Source organism: Pristis pectinata, chromosome 9 (assembly GCF_009764475.1).
Source record: "Pristis pectinata isolate sPriPec2 chromosome 9, sPriPec2.1.pri, whole genome shotgun sequence".
NCBI classification, from domain to species: Eukaryota; Metazoa; Chordata; class Chondrichthyes; order Rhinopristiformes; family Pristidae; genus Pristis; species Pristis pectinata.
Window position 1 is genome coordinate 15,668,493 of NC_067413.1, and position 21,348 is coordinate 15,689,840.

Below are 21,348 nucleotides of genomic sequence, written 5' to 3' on the forward strand. Positions count from 1 at the left end.
CCACAACTCTCCAGAGCAGATAATTCCAGAGATTTGCAAGAAGAAATTTCTAAATACCTTTGTTTTAAATAACTGGGCCCCTTACCTTGAAACTATTTCCTTTTTTTTGAGATTCTGTGACTAGTAAAAATATCTCAACATCTATCTTGTTGTGCACCCTTAAGATCTTATAATTTTCAATAAGATCACCCCTCATTCTTCTAAACCCCAAAGAATACAGACCTAATCTAATCATCTTTTCTTGATAGCTTCTCATCCCAGAAATTATCCTGGTCTCTCTCTTTTACATTGCCTCCAATGCTTCTGTATCCTGTGTGCTACAGGACGGCTTCATCAGGTCCACTTGACTCCTACCTCATCACAGCCTTCTTCTACCAAACAGCAAAACCAGTAAGCAAAAGACAGGGCTAAGAAATCTCATAAAAAAATGGATCAAATCGAAACTCTGCAGTTCCACCACATAGTCATGAATGATGGTAGACAATTAAATAGATAATGATGGGAGGGTGACCCAAGAAAACAGCTGGAGTGAAGTACATTTGTGGCAAGATGAGTCACAGCTGAACAGTTTTTCAAAGTGTTCCTTCCACCAGGTGCTGACTGCATTACAATCCTTGATGAGCTCTCCTCAGTTCACCAAATATATTTACCCCTCCTCTTCCTTTCAGCATTCTTAAGGGATAGTTTCTTCTGCAGCTCCCTCAATCATTCTTCAATTACCACCAACCCCAACTCCTCATGTCATGATCCCTTACCATCTAACTACAGAAGAAGAAACACCTCCCTTTATAACTCCTCTCTTTAGACCATTCAGAACCCCAAGCATTCGTATGTTTACAATTTAATATACCATATTTGTCACAGATGGTGCTGTCTCCTGAATAGAGAGATGAAGACATGCAGATTGGGCGATCAGTTTGTGAAAGACCTCCACTAAGCCTGCAAAAGTGAGGTTGTGTTTCTAGTCTCTCATTTTAATCCTACAATCAATGCTCACTTCTTTCTCCTTAGCTGTTGTTCTAAAGAATCTTGATGCATGTTCAATTTTGCAGCCCAATTTTCGCCTGGGCACTTGACAACTTTCCAGACATAATTCAGACATAACCATCATTCCAATATTTTTTGACCTTGGCTCCTGTCAATGATTGTCCTTCACTGGTTTTCAGATCCTCTAGACTCATTTTTTCCCCTTTGTTGTCCTTTTACCATCTTGTTTTCTTTTGTCATTTAATCTCTTCTGCCAACTACCTATTATGTACCTTCCCTTTTGTTCAACTTCCCTTTCTCATAATTGCTTAAACCCTATTATATCTCTAACCTTTTCTAGTTCTGGCAAAAGGTATTCAACCTGAAACAAATGCTATCTGACCTGTTGAATATTTCATGCATTATCTGCATTTTATTCCTTAAAAATTTAAACACTTACTTATGAGAAACTAAGTGTGGATGGAATTCCCTTGAAAAATAAATGCAACATTCTACTCCAACAACCTATACTGCAATTGTAATTAAAAGCTTCTGAGCCTGGGGAAAAGCAAAGGAATCAAAATACCTCCACTGACAACGATTCCTTTAAAAAGACTGGATTATATTAAAGGTACCATTTAGCACCATAAATAAAACATTCCAAAAGATGGCGCTCCAAGCAAACTTTCAGAGTTTAAAAGAAATACTTCCACTTTTCATGACATTAGAATACCCTGTAACAGTTTACCAGCTATTTTACCCACAAGAAGCTCTCACAAAGAGCAATATTATTATTAGGACCAAATAATCAGTTTAATTGATAAAGCTTGAGGGGAAAATATGACACACAACACTTGGGAGGACTCTGCTGGTCTTCAAAATAGTGCCTTGCAATCATTATCACTCATCAGAGAAAGTAAGTAGAGTCTCGGTGAAGCTATCAAAAGAAGACACCTCAGTGCTCAGAATTTCATAGACAAAAACAAAAATAAAGCTATAAAATGCACAGTAATGATCTTTGAAATCTTCACCAATTAAACCTTTTGTGGGGTGTTTTTCACATGGTGCACACACATTCACAGACAGACAAACAAACACACACACACACATATATTGATTAATTTATCATTAATGGCCTGCAGCTGTGTCTGACAGACCATTGACTCATGTTGGTTTCTAGTTACTGCTGCTACACTAGATCAAATTCAGTTTAAATGAGTTCAAATTAAGCAACTGATATAACCTATATGCACAAGACCTTTGACCAGCAACCAACTGAAACCATTAGTCAGCCTGCTCCTTCCTCTGAAGCAACTCCTTGAATGCATAACTCTGTTTAATTCAGTTTATTTCAACAACTCTAAGGTTTTATTGGCCAAGTGTTAGTTAATAATTGATTACTTCGGTAAAGCTTCTAAAATGTGCTGATTCATGGGAGGCTTTACATTTGGTTTTATGCAATCTCTTAGACACATGAATAACAAAGAAATGGGGGGCTATGTGGGAGGGAAGGGTTAGATAGATCTCAGAGCAGGATAAAATGTCGGCACAACATTGTGGACTGAAGGGCCTGTACTTTGCTGTAATGTTCTATGTTCTAATTAGAAATCCAAGTGACGCTTCTCCATGGCTAATTCAGCATAAGTCACTGCAATACAAGCGCAAAATTCGAGCAAAGATACCAGGTCTTATTTTTAAATATGTAAATAGCAACTGTGTGGCGATCAAACAACTTAAGCAAGACAACAATTATTTTTATAAACAGAGCAAGTTACTTGTTTTGAAAGAGACTATTAAATCTGCCATGAGGCAACTAAATGATTGTTTTTCCACCAATTATCTACATCATTATTAAAGAATAGAACATTACAACAGAATAATCAATGAAAGTCTTTCTAACACGGAAGTCAATTCACCTAATGTCACATCCACCAATTCCTTCTTAGTCATGACATATTTAGAATAATTAGAAACAAAAATTGCCTCCAATAATACCATCTAAACCAAAATAAATAACCATTAGGGAAATCTCCTAAAGCCTCTGGGTAATCTCCTCATCACAGTTGTGCTGAATAAAGACAAAGAAGGTGCCATATTTCTTTTCAGCATTGAATTAGTTATCCTTAAATAAAACAGCAACTGGCCTCTGCGACACAACACAAAGGGGGGAAAAAGCAAAGAATCCTCTTGATCTTTAACCGATAACCATATGTGACTGTGCATGGTCAATGAGTGATGACAGGATTTAGTTCACAGCAGAATAGCCAGCTGAGAGTCAGGGCCTGGGCTCACAAACAAAAGACAGCTGGGCAGGGTGCTTGGTACTGCCTGTCCCTTGAAGTTGCACACTCTTTGAGCCTACATCTCCAGAGGAGAATGGAGAAGACAAGAATACAGGGGTAAAAAAAAACAAGGATAACAAAAAATTATCCAGCAATTCTCAATGTAAGACAATGCAAGAAGATAGAATACCACAGCTCAAGAATTCTATCTGCCTGAAAAGTGTGGTTACCTTCATTTTATTTGAAGTCAGACCTTTTTCAACCCTGATGTTCTCAGATTATTTACCACTCTCTCAGATGGCCCTTTTCCCATTAATGTCTATGGTCTGAATCAACTAACCCAAGATGGTCAAGTGCTTTAGGAAAGACCCAGTTCATTTTCTTCACTTTCTCTTCCCCATTACAAGGTGGTTCTAAAAACAGTCCAACTGAACGCAGCAAGTGAAATTTCCACCTTACCACTGTAGGCGAACCCTGCATTGCGGTCGTTTGAGCAATGGGAATTTACCCTTGAAGAATTCACAAACCACTACCCTAAAATTTTACATATGGAATAAAATTTGCTCTTACAGAATTTGTGGGAAAGAAAAGTAAATAACACAAAATTTATTTTTTTCAACTCTCATCCCTTGAAGCATGCACAGATGATGCAGCTTCGTGTAATGGAAAATCACGATACAGACTGTTTTATAGGAACGTAACCAATCTCATAATGTGGGGGTTGCCTGTACAGTCTTTGAATGCAAACTATTTTAATGGACAAAAAAAATATACACACACACACACTTTATATATATGTGTGTGTGTGTGTGTGTATGTGTGTGCGCGCGCATGCGCACGCACAAGTGGTACTGTGTCTAGTTGAAAAAGTTAAACTTGCTACAAAAAAAAATCATTTAAAAAATATATATGAATAGAGCAAAGAGGTTACATAACAGATATTTCCTATTTGAACTTCCTTTTGATTTTGTGGTAATGAAATTCCTCATAAGGCATGTGTGAACAAATCAATCAAAGCGCTATACAAAATTCTATGCAGGAGGACAAAACTGATCCATCAAAATTCGAAGAACAACAGGAAAAAGAAAGTAGTTGGACCAGGAGCAGCCTGTAGAAACACATCTATGTTCTGATCGAAACTACTAACAGTGAATACAGAGAAGTGATGTCAATATTCTAACATAGTGTGCAACAGAGCCAAATCAAAATATTTGTTTCTGCTGAAAGATTCTGCAAGCAAAGGAACTGATCCTTTTATGTTAGAAATATTGATGGAATTTTTTTTTCCAATTTGCAACTTCTAAAACATTTTTCTCTCAATTTCCTCAACTCTGCTGATTGCATGGAAACATAATTACATTACAAAGGAGGGGGCCACTCAGTCTATTTGCTGTACAATACATTCTTGGCCATTATAATAATGTGCTGCACAAAAAAAATCCTTTCATCTGCCCTGGTTTCTTTGCAAATTATCTTAAATCTTGTTTGCTCCCAGTGGACTCAATCTTTCCTGAAGCATCCTTACTCCATTGGTTCTTAATGTAACTGAAGTCTGTCAATCCAGGTATCATTCTGTTAAATCTCATCTGCACTATTTCCTGAAGTACAGTGCACAAAATAAAACACAGCTCCCCTGTTGGGGCTTTTGTACACCATGCTTCTATTTGCAAACTCAAAGATTTCACACACTTTTTATTAACATCATTTTATTCTCTCCCTGGTACTACCTTCAAAGACTCATGTATGTGAATATAACACTTCTGTACCAGTATACCCTTCAAAATATAACAATTTTAAGTCCTTGAGACCATGCATTAGGAGTACAGAATAGCCCTGCATAAACAACAAGGAGTGCACTGCCTCTCAAACTAGGCAATCCTTCAGGATCAAGGAGTGATTTTCTTCCACTCAAGTTCTTTGGTAGTTAATGCCAATGCAAGACCTGCAGAATCTCCCTCGGGTGGAGCAGGAGGTGCTTGATGGGGCAGGTGGGCGGACAGCTTGGGAAGTAGTGTGTTTCTGTGAGCTCTGGACATATGAACACAAGGTTCCCACTGCCATCACAAATGCTCTTTCTCCATTTTGAGCAATCAAGGGGCAGGGATTCCCAAAAGTCAGTGAAGAGGTGACACTTTTTCCCCCATACACAATCTCCTCATTTTCCCAACCAAGATTCTCCACTTCATTTTTTTCTCTCTCCATGCAATTTCACCTGCAGGTGTCTTCCCATTCCACTGATCTATCTCCTCTTTAAGTCTCATTCTCCTCTCTATTACTACATTTGGAAATTTTTATTTCATCTGCAAACTTTGGACTTAGTTCACTTATACTGGGAAGTTCATTAATAAATCTCAAAACTTTGAGTTCTGATGAAGCGCCTGTGATCTGCAACATTAACTGTTTCTCTTTACATAAATGCTGTCTGACCTGCCGAGTGTTTCCAGTATTTTCAGTTTTCATCTCAAGGAAGTATAGTAAACTGAACACTAGGGGGTACCATTTAGCATAGTGGTTAGCACAATGCTTTACAGCGCCAGCAACCCGGGTTCAAATCTGGCCACTATCTGTAAGGAGTATGTACGTTCTCCCTGTGTCTGTGTGGGTTTCCTCCCACATTCCAAAGACATACAGGTTAGGAAGTTATGGGCATGCTATGTTGGCGCCGGAAGTGTGGTGACACTTGCGGCTGCCCCCCCCAAAATCACTATGCAAAAGATGTATTTCACTGTGTTTCGATGTACATGTGACTAATAAAGATGTTATCTTATGCTTTCTTCCAGTCTGAAAAATTAGTGTTTCATTTCCATCTTCAAGTTAGCTAACAAATATGGGTAGGAACACTGTGAAATTCCTCAAATCCTTTGTCTTCCTCTCCATAATTTTTCTGAAGAATTTAATTGCTTTTGTCTGACATGCTTTGTCTTCAGGAATTATGTTAGCTGCAATATGCATCTTCATTTTTCAATGTATTCCTCGCTCTAATACTAGTATCCAATCAAAAAATGTAGAAGAGCATGGCATGGGGAAAAATGAAGCATCAGCCTAGTGAAGTGGCAATACAGAATGGCATGAATGTGAAGCAGCATACCACTGACTGCTAAGTGTTCCCAAAGCAAACAAATCAGATCAAAGCAAAGAGATAGTAGAGCCATTGGTCGAGGATTTTCACCTTTGACCAATATGTGAGGGTTCTTCGAGGATGCAACGAGCAGAGCCCATAAAGGGGAACCTGTAGATGGATTTCCAAAAGGCATGTAACAAGGTGCCAGATAAAAGGCTAGTGTACAACAAACCTCATGGCATTGGGGAAGTGCTTAACCTGGATTGAAGACTGGTTGTAGCATAAAAGACAAAGTAAGAATAACTGTCTTTTTTGGACTAGAAAGATACAACTGGTGGGGTTCCTCAAAGAACAATCCTTGGTCTTGCACTAACTGTTGCAGCACCATGCTGCCCTAAATCGGTGGGGGGGGGGGGGGGGGAGGGGTGGTTTACAGCAAAAAGTATAGGTGAGATAAAGGTATTGCTCCAAGAGCTAGCATATACTTGAAGGGCTAAATGATCTCTTTATATGTCATAAAGATAGATCATTTGAATGATATAAATAATGTGGCTAAAAGAGCAGGATATCTGTGGTAAGTGTTTCACTACTCTGACTCACCAAAGATACCATATACTGTAGATGTCCTTGCTTGCTTCAATGAATGCAGTTCCAGAAGCACCCAAATTATCATCCAGAAGAAACGGCTAGCTCAAGCAACCACCTTAAACATTCACTCTCCTCCACTCGTACCATAAAACATCAATAGCATGTGGCATCAATTGGTGCCCTTCAACAGTCTACAATCAACAGCAGCAGAAAAATCTATGGCATCTTTTGCCAAGGACAAGGCAATGAGTGCATATGAACACCACTAACTGAAAGTTTCTCTCCAAATAATTTGGAAATACCACCCGTCCTTCAATATTAGGTACAAAATCCTGCAACTCCTTACATAACAGCTCCATGGGATAGCTTCAACGAAAGGACTGTGGAGGCCCATGGCAGTGGCTCATCAGAAGCTACTCAAAGCATGATGTGTAAAAACTGCTGACATTGACAGTGACACCCACAACCACAAAAGTTGATAATCTACATTTTACCAAGGAAGTACTAACTTTTATTTACAACAACTTCTGTTTGATGGGAAGGAAAAGAATGCATAGATTATTTAGGTGGAATAAACAAGAAAATACATACCATAGAGCCTTTGTCTGTAAGGTAGCTGATCCCTTCCTCTGGTCCAATTGCCAATTCCACTGAAATTATCCAGCTTGACTGTTAAAAATTAGATAACAAAGCAATTGCAGTGGTCAATTAATTCTGCTTTAAATCATGCATATTACAAAATCAGGCTCCTCAAGTATCCCAGAAAATTATGCATGTGCAGAATTATTATGTGTTTAGTACTCTGCCACCAACACAGTTACAAATGCTTCTTCGTCGACATTAAATTACTAGTAAAATTGAATCTGCATGATCAATTTCAAAATACACAATATGGATTACCAACCAATCATTCACTTGTCAATTCCTCTATACTCTCCATTATTTTCATTAAGGGCACATCTTAAAAGCAAGTAATAAAAGTCGGTGAAAGGTGCACTCAAAAAAGGTACTGCGGCTTTAAAGTTCAAATATTTTCACACTTCCAAAATGTCAGATTATCTTTCACTGTTCATTAACCTGCAATGCCTGACATTTTTTGCTACAATAATTCAGCTTTTCAGTTTTTCTCTTTAGCAGTTGAATGGTGATATCCTAAAAAATGTCACTGAGTGGGTAATGATAAATTGGCACCAACTTTTAAAATGGCTTAACATGATACTGCTCTCAGCTAATTGAGAAATAATTAAAAGAATTTGGCTGATGAGCTTATTGTTACACTTTGTCATTTCCCCCCCAAATATCCTTTAATTATAAAATACATTTACAATGACATTTTGTTCAGTCTTCAGCATACATTCCCAGGAACCAGACCACCAGTGAAATTGGTGCTAAAAGCGGTTAGCATTTTATGTATACGAGATGAGTCATTGATAACACTGCTGTGATGAGAACTTGATGCAAATCTCTGCTCGCCACAGCAATGAATCAGCCGACAGCTCACTGGGGAGAGACTGTCTTTGAGGATTGGTCATGGTGGCACCGGACCAATGCTATGGCTACTCAGCAACTTGGCTGACGTGGTGAGTATGGGCCTATCCTGGGGACTGGTAGCACCTTGTGTTGAAAGATCCACTGGAATCTGCTGGCTCTCTCATTCATCTCTTGGATATTTCTCTATGGGAAGAAGCTCAACTGCCAGTGACCATTGTTGAGCTTGCCAGTGTGGAGAAATCTCCAGGCTGGAGAGAACTATGCAGCCAAACAAAGAGATGGAGATGCAGCAGCTTCTATCGCATCTGACAGGAGGTGGAGAGAGAGAGACACTGCAGGATCTGGGCAGTCTGTCAGCCGCTAGCAACTGCTCAAACTCAGACAGGGTTCTGCCCCGACCACTATTTCTCTGTACTGCATGCCTAGCCCTCACAGGCAGGCTCTTCTCTGGGCCAGTCTGCAGTGATGCTAGCAGAGTGCATCAGATTGCATCATGTTCTAGCACAGCACTACACAGCAACAGGGAAGGCAGGTACTCGTGCCAGGTTCCTGGCAAAGTCATGTACAGCCAAAGCAGATGAGGTACACACACCTTTCAGTTTCAGACTCCAAGACAAATCAGTGCTCTGTGGAGTAGTGTTATGCATGGTTCCAGACTATACCTAAATACTAACCTTACTCTTCTTTAAAATTTCTTATTAATTCTGAAGCAAGCAAAATGACTACATCAGAGGAGGACGGATTTTGTGACTTGACATTATCAACATTTTTCCCACCGTGGGAATAATTTGAAATATCTGAATTCTCATTCATTAGCGAAATATTTCACTGGATACTTAAGGATTACAGTAAACCTGTTTTAGCATTTTATAAATAATTAATGTAGTAATACTGCATTCCTTGATTAATAGCACAATGCCGGCCAGTGAAAATTATGCGATTGAATTACAAATTAACAGAATAGTGAGGTAGCTGGAAGAGTTTCCATCCAATAAAATTTCTGCATGACTAACTTATTCTGTCAGCATAAGTTATGATAAAGGATGGGGGAAGGCAGGGTGAGGAAATGAGAGCAAGGCAGTAGGACAATTGCACAAACAGACAGAATTATTTTTAGCACCAGGAAATTTGACTAATATTGTGAACAAATTGCATTTTCCAATCACAAAGTGTGAAAAAAAATTAAATGCAATTTATGCTGATAAACGATACATGTCCAATGGTTTCAATAACGCGTTGTTTTTTTCATTTCAAGGTTATTCAAAAGTGCTCCTCTGGTGGGGGTAGCTCCACAAAGTGTTGGCTTACTAACAAAATTGTCTAAAAATGTTACTGAAGAATGATGAACAGAAATTAGATGCTGTTCCTAATGAGGGCAAATATACTTTTCTTCATGTTGAAACTCTTCAAACTGATCACTCATCTATAATATTACAACTGTTGATAAACCAGAATGGAAAGAGAAAAGCTTGTTTACAATGAGATGTTTAAGTTCCTCAGCGAGGAACTTAAACATCCCTCAGATTTTTGTGAAGTATTAAATATTGGGTAGGGTGTTTTGAGTGGTGCATGAATGTAAAGAGGATTAAAATCATGGACAAAGATTTGCACAGCATATTTGAAAATTGAGTAAGCTTAAACACAAGTAATCTGAATAAAATAAAATGACTTAAGGCTCGGCATTAGTCTGAAGGAGATAGTTTGGAAAACAAACTTGACATACACGATATTAATTCTTTCTACAAAGACTGCAGATCCATAAGTTATGGATTTGCTTAAGTTCTGCTGAAGTACTTGCAATCATACATTGATTAAAAGTACTCAGCAATTCATAGTATGGACAAAATATGAACATTGAACAATTTCTTATATCAGAACAATTTTTATTTTGGGGAACTTGTTGAAAGGGAGAGAATCAGAAAAGCATTCCAAACGGAAGCCCAAGCAGCAAAAACTAAAGTGCACAAGGATTTAAAAAAAAACAAATCTGAATACGTAATTAGCTATTGAATTATTGGACAGTTACCAATTTACCACCAAATCAATCTATTACTACCTTCAGTATTTTAATTCATCCAGTACACGATAAAATAAAACAACCTTAAGAGCACCATCTTTTTCAGTAAATTACCAAGACATCAGTACAAAAGCTTACCCCAAGGGCACATTTGAAGCATTCCTTGTCAAATCTGTAAACTGGAGACAGAATCTCAAAGAACTTCAGAACACTTTGCTCTTCATTCAAATTGGCAAACTGGCGAAAAGACTGCTGTATCAACTTCCTCAATGTTTTTGCCTAAAAAAGAAATATAAATTAATCAAATTCATGAGGAAAATCAAGGTATAATGCATCCAGTTTAAAAACACAGCTGATTATAAAGAGTACCTTGCCTTCAATGCTGTTATTAATAACCTCTGGTATTCCAGTTCATTAATGTGACCTACAGCTTTAATCACTTCATGTTTTTGTAAAAATAATCACCAATGAATTGCTGGTTTTATTGACTGATTTTCTGTGAGCAAAGTAATGGCTTTTAGTTACAATCTTATTCAAGAGAAAGTTGAAACTCACCACAAAGGAATGTAATTGAAAGGCATTTCACTTACGATGCAAGCAAATCAATTGCCATTCTCAAAGTGCTATTATAATTTGAGAATTATACAAACACAAAATCTTTTCAAATACTATTTTTCAGGATCATATTTTAGCATGGTGATGTAAGTACTAGAACAAAAGCAGCAAAATCAACAAATGAAGGGATTAGAAGGGCAATGAAATTATGAAAAATAACTGGCAATCATCAAAAGGCAGTCACACCCAACACAAATTCTCCTACCCTTGCAAAGAAATGGACACCTTTGCTAACCGATTGGCATAGGAAGACAGAAAAATGTTAATTTTTGAGTGGTAGGTCCTTCACAACAACTAGAACATGCAGCTGAAGAGATGCCATAATTAGGCATTTCTGATCTTCTTCAATCCATTACTGGTGACTGGGTAGCCCATTTTCAAATTCATTGTTAAGCTCACATACTAAGAGTATTTTTTCATATGAGGACAGGGAGACAGGAATAAAGAGCACAGGGAGAGGAAAGAGTAGCCCAGCTTGCTGGAATGACCATTCCAAGTTTGATCACCCACTCAGGATGTAGATGAAATACCTAGACCGAGATAAGCAGGGGTTAGTATCAGTGCGATATATACCAATATCCGATGAGATCCAAATCCAGATGGAGCAGCACTATCTAAGAGGTTTCCTCCAATCCTGGTGGTGGAGGAAATTGCCCTAAACCTGATGATATCCCAAGCCAATAGCCAGAGGCAGATGGCAATTCCATGTAGCCACATCCGGAAACCAGATTCTGACCACACACAAATGTTGGTCTGCAGCTTCCCCCACCTCTGTGTATCTTCCCAAACCCACATTTCAACCACCACACTTTTTGCTTGAAGAATTTTGATGCATGCAGTTTTGGGGCTGGACATACTGGATACTGGAATGGTCAATTTCCCAGCTAGATGAGAAAGGTTCACATCAATCCCTGTATAAACAAATTGTTTTCTCCACTTCCCATGCTGGACAACAGAAATAATGAGTCCCTGGTGCCACGATTGGCTCTACAACCTTCCACATGCTTGTAGACTACCTCTCTTCCAATTATGCCAGTGAACTGACTTGAGCAAAATGCAGTCAACAATGACATGTATGACTATAACCTAGTGGTATGGTTAAAACATTCCCAAGAACCAACCTAGTGAACAACACTGCAAGGATTGGAAATTGAATTGTTGAATTACTTCAAAACAAAACATCGAAGGTGATGCACACAAAGAAACAGTTGGCCTATCTAACATAGAAATAGAGCATTTTTTTTTGATGTCAGCATGTGCAATGACCTGATATGGTTAAACAGATTAACTAGCAGTCATTGTAACCATCAGGGTAGCTAAGGCGGAATCAAGGTTATCTTGTCAAAAATATTTGATAAAGTGCAACACAGGAGGCTGACTGAACAAAATTAGAGTTACTGTATTCATATAGATAAAGGAATGGTAAAAGGATAGAAAATAGTTGTAATAAATCAGTCATTTTCAAGTTTACTGGTTGTAAGTACCAACTTAGATGAGGTACTGAAATGAAATGTAGCTAAGTTTGCTGACCATACACAGCAAGATAGAAAATTAAATGGTAAAGAGGACACAGAGGTGTGAAATGATAAAGACAAGTGAGTGGCCGAGAATACTGCTCACGAAATACATTGAAGAGAAATATAAAATTTTCACTCTAAGAAGAAAAGTAGGAAAGCAGATTCTTTAGTGGTGAGAGACTAGGGAAGTACACATTCAATAATGATTCTGATGTCCCAGTACACAAATCACAGAAAGTTAACAAGCTGGTGTTGCAAACAATAAGGAGAGCACATGGTTTGTTGGTGTTAAAAGAATTGGAGTTTAAGAGGAAACACCTGTCTTACCGCAATTATGTAAGGCCTTGGTGCAAGTAATCTGTACTGTTTTGGTATATTTCCTTAGCAACCAACAATCTACAGGAGGATCACAGCAGGTCGAGCAGCATCTGTGGAAGGAGGAACTGTCGACATTTCGGGTCAAAACACTGCATCACGAGTCCTGATGCAGGGTTTCAACCTGAAACGTCGACAGTTCCTTTGCCCTCCCACAGATGCTGCTTGACCAACTGAGATCTTCCTGCAGATTGTTTGTGGCTCCAGTTTCCAGCATCTGCAGTCTCTTGTGTCTCCATTGTATTTCCTTAGAGTGGTGTAACCAAGGTTCATTAGTCTGTAGGCCTATGCTCTCCAATGTTTACAAGAATAATTTCATTCAAACAAATGAAATTACAAAGGAGTAGGTAATTACACTGTAGGTAATGGGCAAAAGCTTCCCAAGACTGACAAGTCTAGAAGTAGGCATCTTGGAAAAAGACAATGGCTATTTAGAATTAAGTCATGTTGAGCTCTTCATGCAAAGGATGTGAAACCTTTTATTAAACCCAGAGCTGTAGATGATCAGATAATGAATATACTCGAGGCTAAAAGACTTTTGGATGCTTAAGGAATCTAAGTATGCGGGGCTTATGTCAGAAGGTGGATCTGAGGTTGAAGATTGGTAATGATCTTATTGAATTGCAGATTATGCTTGAATAGCTGAATGGCCTACCGATGTACACCTCTTTCTCAAAGCATAATCTAAAATCATCTGCAACTGTTCATCTAAAAAATAAATAACTGATGCTTCTACATCTTCATCTAGACATTTCATTTACTTTTCTGAACTTTTATTTTCCCTTTTTGCATGAGCATTGTGCACAGGTATAAGTAACAACGGATGATGATGCACTGGACCTATCAGGAAAGGAAACTGCACTGTAGTTGTAGCCCAAAGCTCCTTACCTTTACTGAATCCAATAGGCTCTTGGGAAAAAATCTCTTCAAACCCACATCCTTTCTGTTGAAAATGAAATGTTCACATAATTTTTAGTACAGTTCTTAAGTCCCCACTCAATGACCAAAAACAGGTGCTAAAGCAGTTTATTTTCTGTAAAACATGCTAGTTATATTACATCATTCTATCAAACATGCTTTTTTGTACTTAAGACGATGTCTTCCTTTGTGTGCATTGCACGGAACTGCAGACATCATTCATTGTGTGACTGAGAATGGAAATGGATCTCATCATTTCCATTCAGTAATAAAGCATTTATAACAGAACATCAACCACTCAGATGGCAGCTCAAAACATTAAGATAGAAGACCATCTGGTAGTGCGAATTGGGCTTGGTTACAGGAAGCAGCAGATGGTGCTGGATGGGTGTTTCAGGCAGGGAGGTTGCTTGTGTCATGCTCCCCAAGAGTCAGTTTGGGATCCTTTTGTTTTCAATTTTTTTAAAATCAACAACCTAGACTTGGGTGCAGAGAGCAGCATTAATTATGTTGATAATACGAAACATGGCAACATACTGAATAGTGATAAGGATAGCTATAGACTTCAGGATGACATGGACATGATGATAAAATGGTCAGAAGCACGATAAGCATGATGGATGGGGTTCATTATAGAAAAGTGTGAGGTGATACACTTTGGGAATAGACATTTGGAAAGACTGCATTTTATAAATAGCACAATTTTGAATAATGTGATGAACAGAGTGCTATTAGTGTCCAAATACACAAAGTTTCCAAAGGGATAGGGCAATGATAAGATAGCTTAAAAAAATGTGGGTTACTTAGATAAATTAGCATGTAGACATATAAAGGCACGGAAGATAAAAGCAGAAAGATAATGTTTCAACTTTGTAAGTCAATGAACTTACATTGCAGGCACGGTAGTGTAGCGATTAGCATAACGCTCTACAGCGCCAGCAACCCGGGGTCAATTCCTGCCGCTGTCTGTAAGGAGTTTGTACGTTCTCCCCGTGTCTGCATGGGTTTCCTCCGGGTGCTCTGGTTTTCTCCCACATTCCAAAGACGTACAGGTTAGGAAGCTGTGGGCATGCTATGTGGCGCGGAAGCGTGGCGACACTTGCGGGCTGCCCCCCAGAACACTACGCAAAAAATGCATTTCACTGTGTGTTTTGATGTACATGTGACTAATAAAGATCTTATCTTATCTGAATGGGACCCTATTGAGTAACATGGACAACCCTAAACACCAAAGCAGTAAAACAAAAGCTGAGAAAGGACACAAGTATATCTACAAGGACGTTATCAGGGATGAGGGACATCTGTTATGAAGAAGGGTCAGAAACATTGGGATTGTACACCTTGCAACAAAGAATAATTTACCAGTGGCTCAACAGGGGTTCTTAAAGATTTGATGGAGGAGGTAAAAACTGTGCACTCTAGCAAATGGGTCAATAACTAGAGAACAGGATTTAAAATCATTAGCAGAAGATCTATTGGAAGATAACGCTTCACTCAGTTGTTAGGTTCTGGAATGTTTCACCTGAAAAAAATGATGGAAGTTGATTCCAAAAATCAATTTAAAAAAAGGAATTGGCATGTACCTGTCGAACGCGGAACTTGCCGGGCTAGAGACAAAAACCTTGTTATGACCTTGCACCTCATTGTCTACCTGTGCTGCATTTTCTCTGTAGCTGTTACACTTTATTCTGCACTCTGTTATTGTTTTATCTTGTACTACCTCAATGCACCGTGTAATGAATTGATCTGTATGAATGGTACACAAGACAAGTTTTTCACTATACCTCAGTACGTGACAATAATAAACCAATTCCAATTCAGCCAAAGCAGAACTGTTTATTTTAAAGTGAATCAGGACAAGCTTCATGGGCCAAGTGGCCTCCTTCTGTACTGTGATTCTAAAACTGATATTTGATATAAAAACTTTAGCCTCGCCATCTGTGCAATTCAATTATATTAACCATGTGGATTGCAACACAAGAAAAACAAATGATGAACTATCCAGTCTATTCATTATAAAGTTACAAAGTTTAATCCAAATCTGCTGGGTGCAATCTCAACATGGATCCAATGCCCTTACTCAACTATCTGCACACCTCACTATCTGTTATAATCAGTAAACGACTCTTATTGAAGTGCTATAAACCAAAGGAAATTCAAGTCATGGAGCAGTAAGACCATGGAGAAAAACAAAAATGTTAAAATTGTCCAACTTCTGAAGATGAAAAGATTATGAATTCAAGTCCTACTACAAACACGAGCACAAAAATACATCTAACACTTCAGTGGAGTATTGCACAGTTGGACATGGTGTCTCATGGATGAGACAGAAGTGATCCCATAGCACTATTTTTCCAATCCACCAACATTACTACCATACACCCTAACAATATCCTAATCAAAACTTTACATTGTGACATGATTATCTGGTCATTATCACTCTGCTGCTTGTTGGATCTTGCTGCATGCACATTGATTAATTCGGTTCCTACACAAAACCCAACTTTACATCAAAATTAATACCTTGTCTGGCATGCAAGAATACAACAAGGTTGCATAATAAACCATATGATTACATCTCCTAGGCATAGGTGGATTACAGAATTTTTCAGTTAGCTCACTTGATGCTGGTAAAAGACAGATAGGGTAATGTAGTCAGAGGTAAAGATATAGCTTTCATAACATTTTGAATCTGCATACAAGGTTTTGAATTTCTACATCAATCATGGACAGGAATTTTCATGTTGAAGCTAGGAGGCTATAATGGAAGTAGGCAATACTGGAAAGGTGGAAAGGTGAAACTTTGGCAGAAGTACAATAAATTTTTGTAGCCCCTGATACAACCCAGAAGAGACAGGGTTGGGAGAATGAGATAGCTGGAGATCAAAATGATTATTAAAAATCAACAAGAAGTAAAATCTACAAGGGATCAAAGAAGAAAAATTATTCTCATGATGCTGAAAAATGCAACACGTCTCCCTAATGCTATACAAAAGCTAAAGATAAGATTTCTTTAGCACCTCCTTATTACCTGTTTGAGAAGGAATGGAACTTATCATTCTCAGTTTAATGACTTAAGAAGCCTTTACTCCATTTCCTTTCAGTTGACACAAGTGCAAAATATATAATCAAATATTCTAATCTATTTGTATTACATGAAACCTTTCTCTCAGTCTTGGACTGATGAAGGGAAGGCAACCTTCCAGTTTGGTGAAATGGAACATTGACATAATAATAAAAAAATCGTTCATAAAGCTCTGGAAACAATAACCACCATTATCCTAAACATTTAAGCTTATTTTTAAAATAGCTCCTATCAGTTTAGATTCTTAACTACTCAAATTACATATCACAACTCACTATGACAGGGAAGTGGGCAGGAGATTTCCAAATGCTCATATCTAATCTTCTTATAACATGCAGAAGGTGTGCATCACCACTGGATGGTAATAATCTAAAAAATCATTTTGTGTGCTTACATCCAGATTTTAGAAAGAAAGATTATAGTTGACAAGGCAAGTTCATAAGACAACAGATGTAGTGGATGGATAAAATGCAGTTAATCAGCTTTACGACAGTGCCACAGAGTAGATTTAGGAGAATAAAATTAGAGGAAGGGCAGCAAATTGCATTAAATAGATTAGATCAAGGAGAAAAAGAAAGTTACATATAGTTTTTCAGAGTGAAAATGGTAGCATCTATTGGATGATGGAGAGAACTGGATATGGACAGAGAACCTGAGGGAGTTACGTTCAAATCTGCAACAATATTAGAAGATTAGAGAAGTTAATAAGGGCATCTGACTTGAAAGCGCAGAGAATTTTGGGGGTTACATTTACAAGACATGAAAATCACCACTTCATGCTAATGAAAGTTTTACTGCAGAGGTATAGAATAGTTAAAATGTGATGTTGAAATGGTAAAATTTTGAATATGATGTGTAGTTTTGAGCTTTAAATTGCAAGAATGAATTTGTAGCAATGGAAAGAAAACAGAGCAAATTCAACAGGATGAGGAAAGGACTGATGATATGAACTACAATACTGACCAATTCATAATCATACAGCAGGGAAACAAGCCATTCAGCCTACCACGTCCACGCTGACCAGTGGGTACCCATACATATCGATTCCAACTTCCAGCACTTGGCTCATAGCCTTTAATATCTAGGTGATTCAAGTGCTCGCCTAGACACATCTCTGCTTCCATCATTCTCTCTGGGAGTGCATTCCAGATACTTGCCACTCTCTGGGTGAAAAAAAAGGACCCCCTCTAATCCATTCCAAATGTCTTTTTCCTCACCCTAAATCTAGTTTAGTTTTATCTACCTCTGATATGCAGAAAAGTTTCCTGCAGTCTCACCTATCTATACTCCTCATAATACTGCATACCTCAACCATATCCCCTCTTAATCTCCTCTACTCCAGGAAAACAAACCCAGCCTCTCAGAACTAAAACACTCCATCCAAGGCAGCAGCCTAGTGAATCTCCTCTGCAGCCTCTCAAGCACTATACTATCTTTTCCATAGAGTGGTGACCAAAACTGTATGCAGACTCCAGAGATCTGACCAATGATTTATAAAGCTGGATCATAATATCCTTGCTTTAATATTCAATGTCCTGATTAATGAAGGCCAATAACCCATATGCTATCTTAACCTTGGTAATTACCTGCCAACTTCAAGGAACCATGGAATTGCACATTCCTCAATATTTGCTTGGACCTTACCATTCATGATATATATCCTTGCCTCATTAGTACTTCCAAAATGCATCACCTCAATTTATCACTATACATACTTTATATATATATACACACACACACACACATACATACAGTGGCATGCAAAATTTTGGGCACCCCTGGTCAAAATTACTGTTACTGTGAATAGCTAAGTGAATAAAAGATGACCTGATTTCTAAAAGGCATGAAGTTAAAGATGACACATTTCTTTAATATTTTAAGCAAGATTACTTTTTTATTTCCATCTTTTACAGTTTCAAAATAACAAAAAAGGAAAAGAGCCCAAAGCAAAAGTTTAGGCACCCTGCATGGTCAGTACTTAGTAACACACCCTTTGGCAAGTATCACAGCTTGTAAATGCTTCTACAGACAGCTAAGAGTCTTTCAATTCTTGTTTGGGGGATTTTTGCCCATTCTTCCTTGCAAAAGGCTTCTAGTTCTGTGAGATTCTTGGGTCGTCTTGCATGCACTGCTCTTTTGAGGTCTATCCACAGATTTTCCATGATGTTTAGGTTGGGGGACTGTTAGGGCCATGGCAAAACCTTCAGCTTGTGCCTCTTGAGGTAGTCCATTGTGGATTTTGAGGTGTGGTTAGGATCGTTATCCTGTTGTAGAAGCCATCCTCTTTTCATCTTCAGCTTTTTTACAGACGGTGTGATGTTTGCTTCCAGAATTTGCTGGTATTTAATTGAATTCATTCTTCCCTCTCCCAGTGAAATGTTCCCCGTGCCACTGACTGCAACACAAGCCCAAAGCATGATCGATCCACCCCCATGCCTAACAGTTGGAGAGGTGTTCCTTTCATGAAATTTTGCACCCTTTTTTCTCCAAACTTTCCTGCGTCCTCACACAAAATTTTGAAGTCAGAAGTTTGCAAAGGAACATCTAAACAAGCCTGATGCATTTTGGAAACAAGTCCTGTGGAGTGATTAAGTTAAAATAGAACTTCTTGGCTGCAATGAGCAAAGGTATGTGATACTTGCCAAAAGGTGTGTTACTAAGTATTGACCATGCAGGGTACCCAAACTTTTGCTTCGGGCTCTTTTCCTTTTTTGTTATTTTGAAACTGTAAAAGATGGAAATAAAAAAGTAATCTTGCTTAAAATATTAAAGAAATGTGTCATCTTTAACGTTATGCCTTTTGGAAATCAGGTCATCTTTTACTCGCTTAGCTATTCACAGTAATAGAAATTTTGACCGGGGTGCCCAATAGCATGGGCAGTTTCCCTGCCCAGGATCACAAGAAACTGCAGAGTTGTGGATGCAGCCCAGCACATCACGGAAACCAGCCTCCCCTCCATGAACTCTGTCTATACCTCTCGCTGCCTTGGTGAAGTACCCAGCATAATCAGAGACCCCACCCATCTGGGACATTCTCTCTTCTCTTTCCCATCAGGCAGAAGATACAGGAGCCTGAGGGCACATGCCACCAGGCTTATGGACAGCTTCTATCCCACGGTGATAAGACTATTGAACGGTTCCCTTATACGACAAGATGGTCTCTTGACCTCACAAACTACCTTGTTAATGCCTTGCACCTTATTGTCTACCTGCAATGCACTTCCTCTGTAGCTGTGACACTTTACTCTGTATTCTGTTATTGTTTTTACCCTGTACTACCTCAATACAGTGCGTAATGAATTGATCTGTATGAATGGTATGCAAGACAAGTTTTTCACTGTACCTCAGTACAAGTGACAATAATAAACCAATACCAATTACAAACAGCAAGGGTCCCAGCAGCAATCCCTGTGGAACACCACTAGTCACAGGCATTCAACCACAATAACCATCCTCTAACATCACCCTCTGTCTCCAACTGCCAAGCCAAATTGGTATTATTTTCACAGGAACAGAGGACACATGAGCTTTTATTGATAAATGAGCTTAAAATTATGAACAAATCAGACACACTGCCTAGAAAACCAGCTTTCTGAGTGATTAAGCTTGGAACAATGAGGAAAAGATACAAGTTAAATGCAAGAAATTTGGGTCATTGCAGAATAAAGACATCTTACACACTGAATTAGTCATTGAACTAGAAAACTCTGTTAATATTTAAGAGTATTATAAGAAAGGGGAAGAAAAGAATACAAGAATACATAGTGGACGTACACCAACATGAACTGATCATGTTGTCATTTGATCACAAATATTAATTGTACAGGCTTGAGGTTATCGAGTAAATCAACAGTCACCCCAAGAGTTTACAAAATTATCTACTTGCAAAATAGCTCCACATCTAAAATTTCTTTAAGTGATATCTTCATTAATTTGAAGAAGTTCAATTCAATTACTAACACGAAATTACTACAGCACAGTAGCAGGACATTCAAAGTTGGCACTGGCACAAGCTCTTCAGAAGAGCAATCCAACGTTCCCCACATCTGTGCAATCTTTTCTACTTCAAATATTCATCTAAACCTCTTTTGAAAGCAACTATTGACTTATTTCCCCCAATCAATCTGGCAATGCATTCCAAATCCTAACACTTGTTGGTCTAAAAATTCTTCTTCACTTTACACTTTGCTCAATTGTTCTGGCTGTGCACATTGGGGAATTGATTATGATACTTACTATTGTTTATAAACAAATTCACTTCAATTGCAGTCCTTAACAACAATGTGAAGTATTTAACATTCTTAGCTGTCCTCCACTTAATTTTCTAACTTGTACATTGACAACATTCTGTGAGACAGAAACTTTTCATGTGATGTTCTGCCTCAGGGTTTGAAATCTGCTCTAGGATTTGCACACTTCATGTCAGTCTACAC

The 21,348-nt window shown here is 38.3% G+C and overlaps 1 protein-coding gene across 6 annotated transcripts in view; it reads right to left on the bottom strand.

Moving 5' to 3' along the window:
* The window catches only part of ptk2aa (protein tyrosine kinase 2aa), a 373,012-nt gene that overhangs the window by 138,132 nt on the left and 213,532 nt on the right, over window positions 1-21,348 (bottom strand). For all 6 annotated transcript variants that reach the window (XM_052023866.1, XM_052023870.1, XM_052023869.1 and 3 more), the window contains 3 exons: window positions 13,801-13,855; window positions 10,544-10,684; window positions 7,489-7,566 (listed from right to left, as the gene is read on the bottom strand). In XM_052023866.1, coding sequence (XP_051879826.1) covers window positions 7,489-7,566; window positions 10,544-10,684; window positions 13,801-13,855 — 274 coding nt within the window. The remainder of the gene's footprint in view (window positions 1-7,488; window positions 7,567-10,543; window positions 10,685-13,800; window positions 13,856-21,348) is intronic.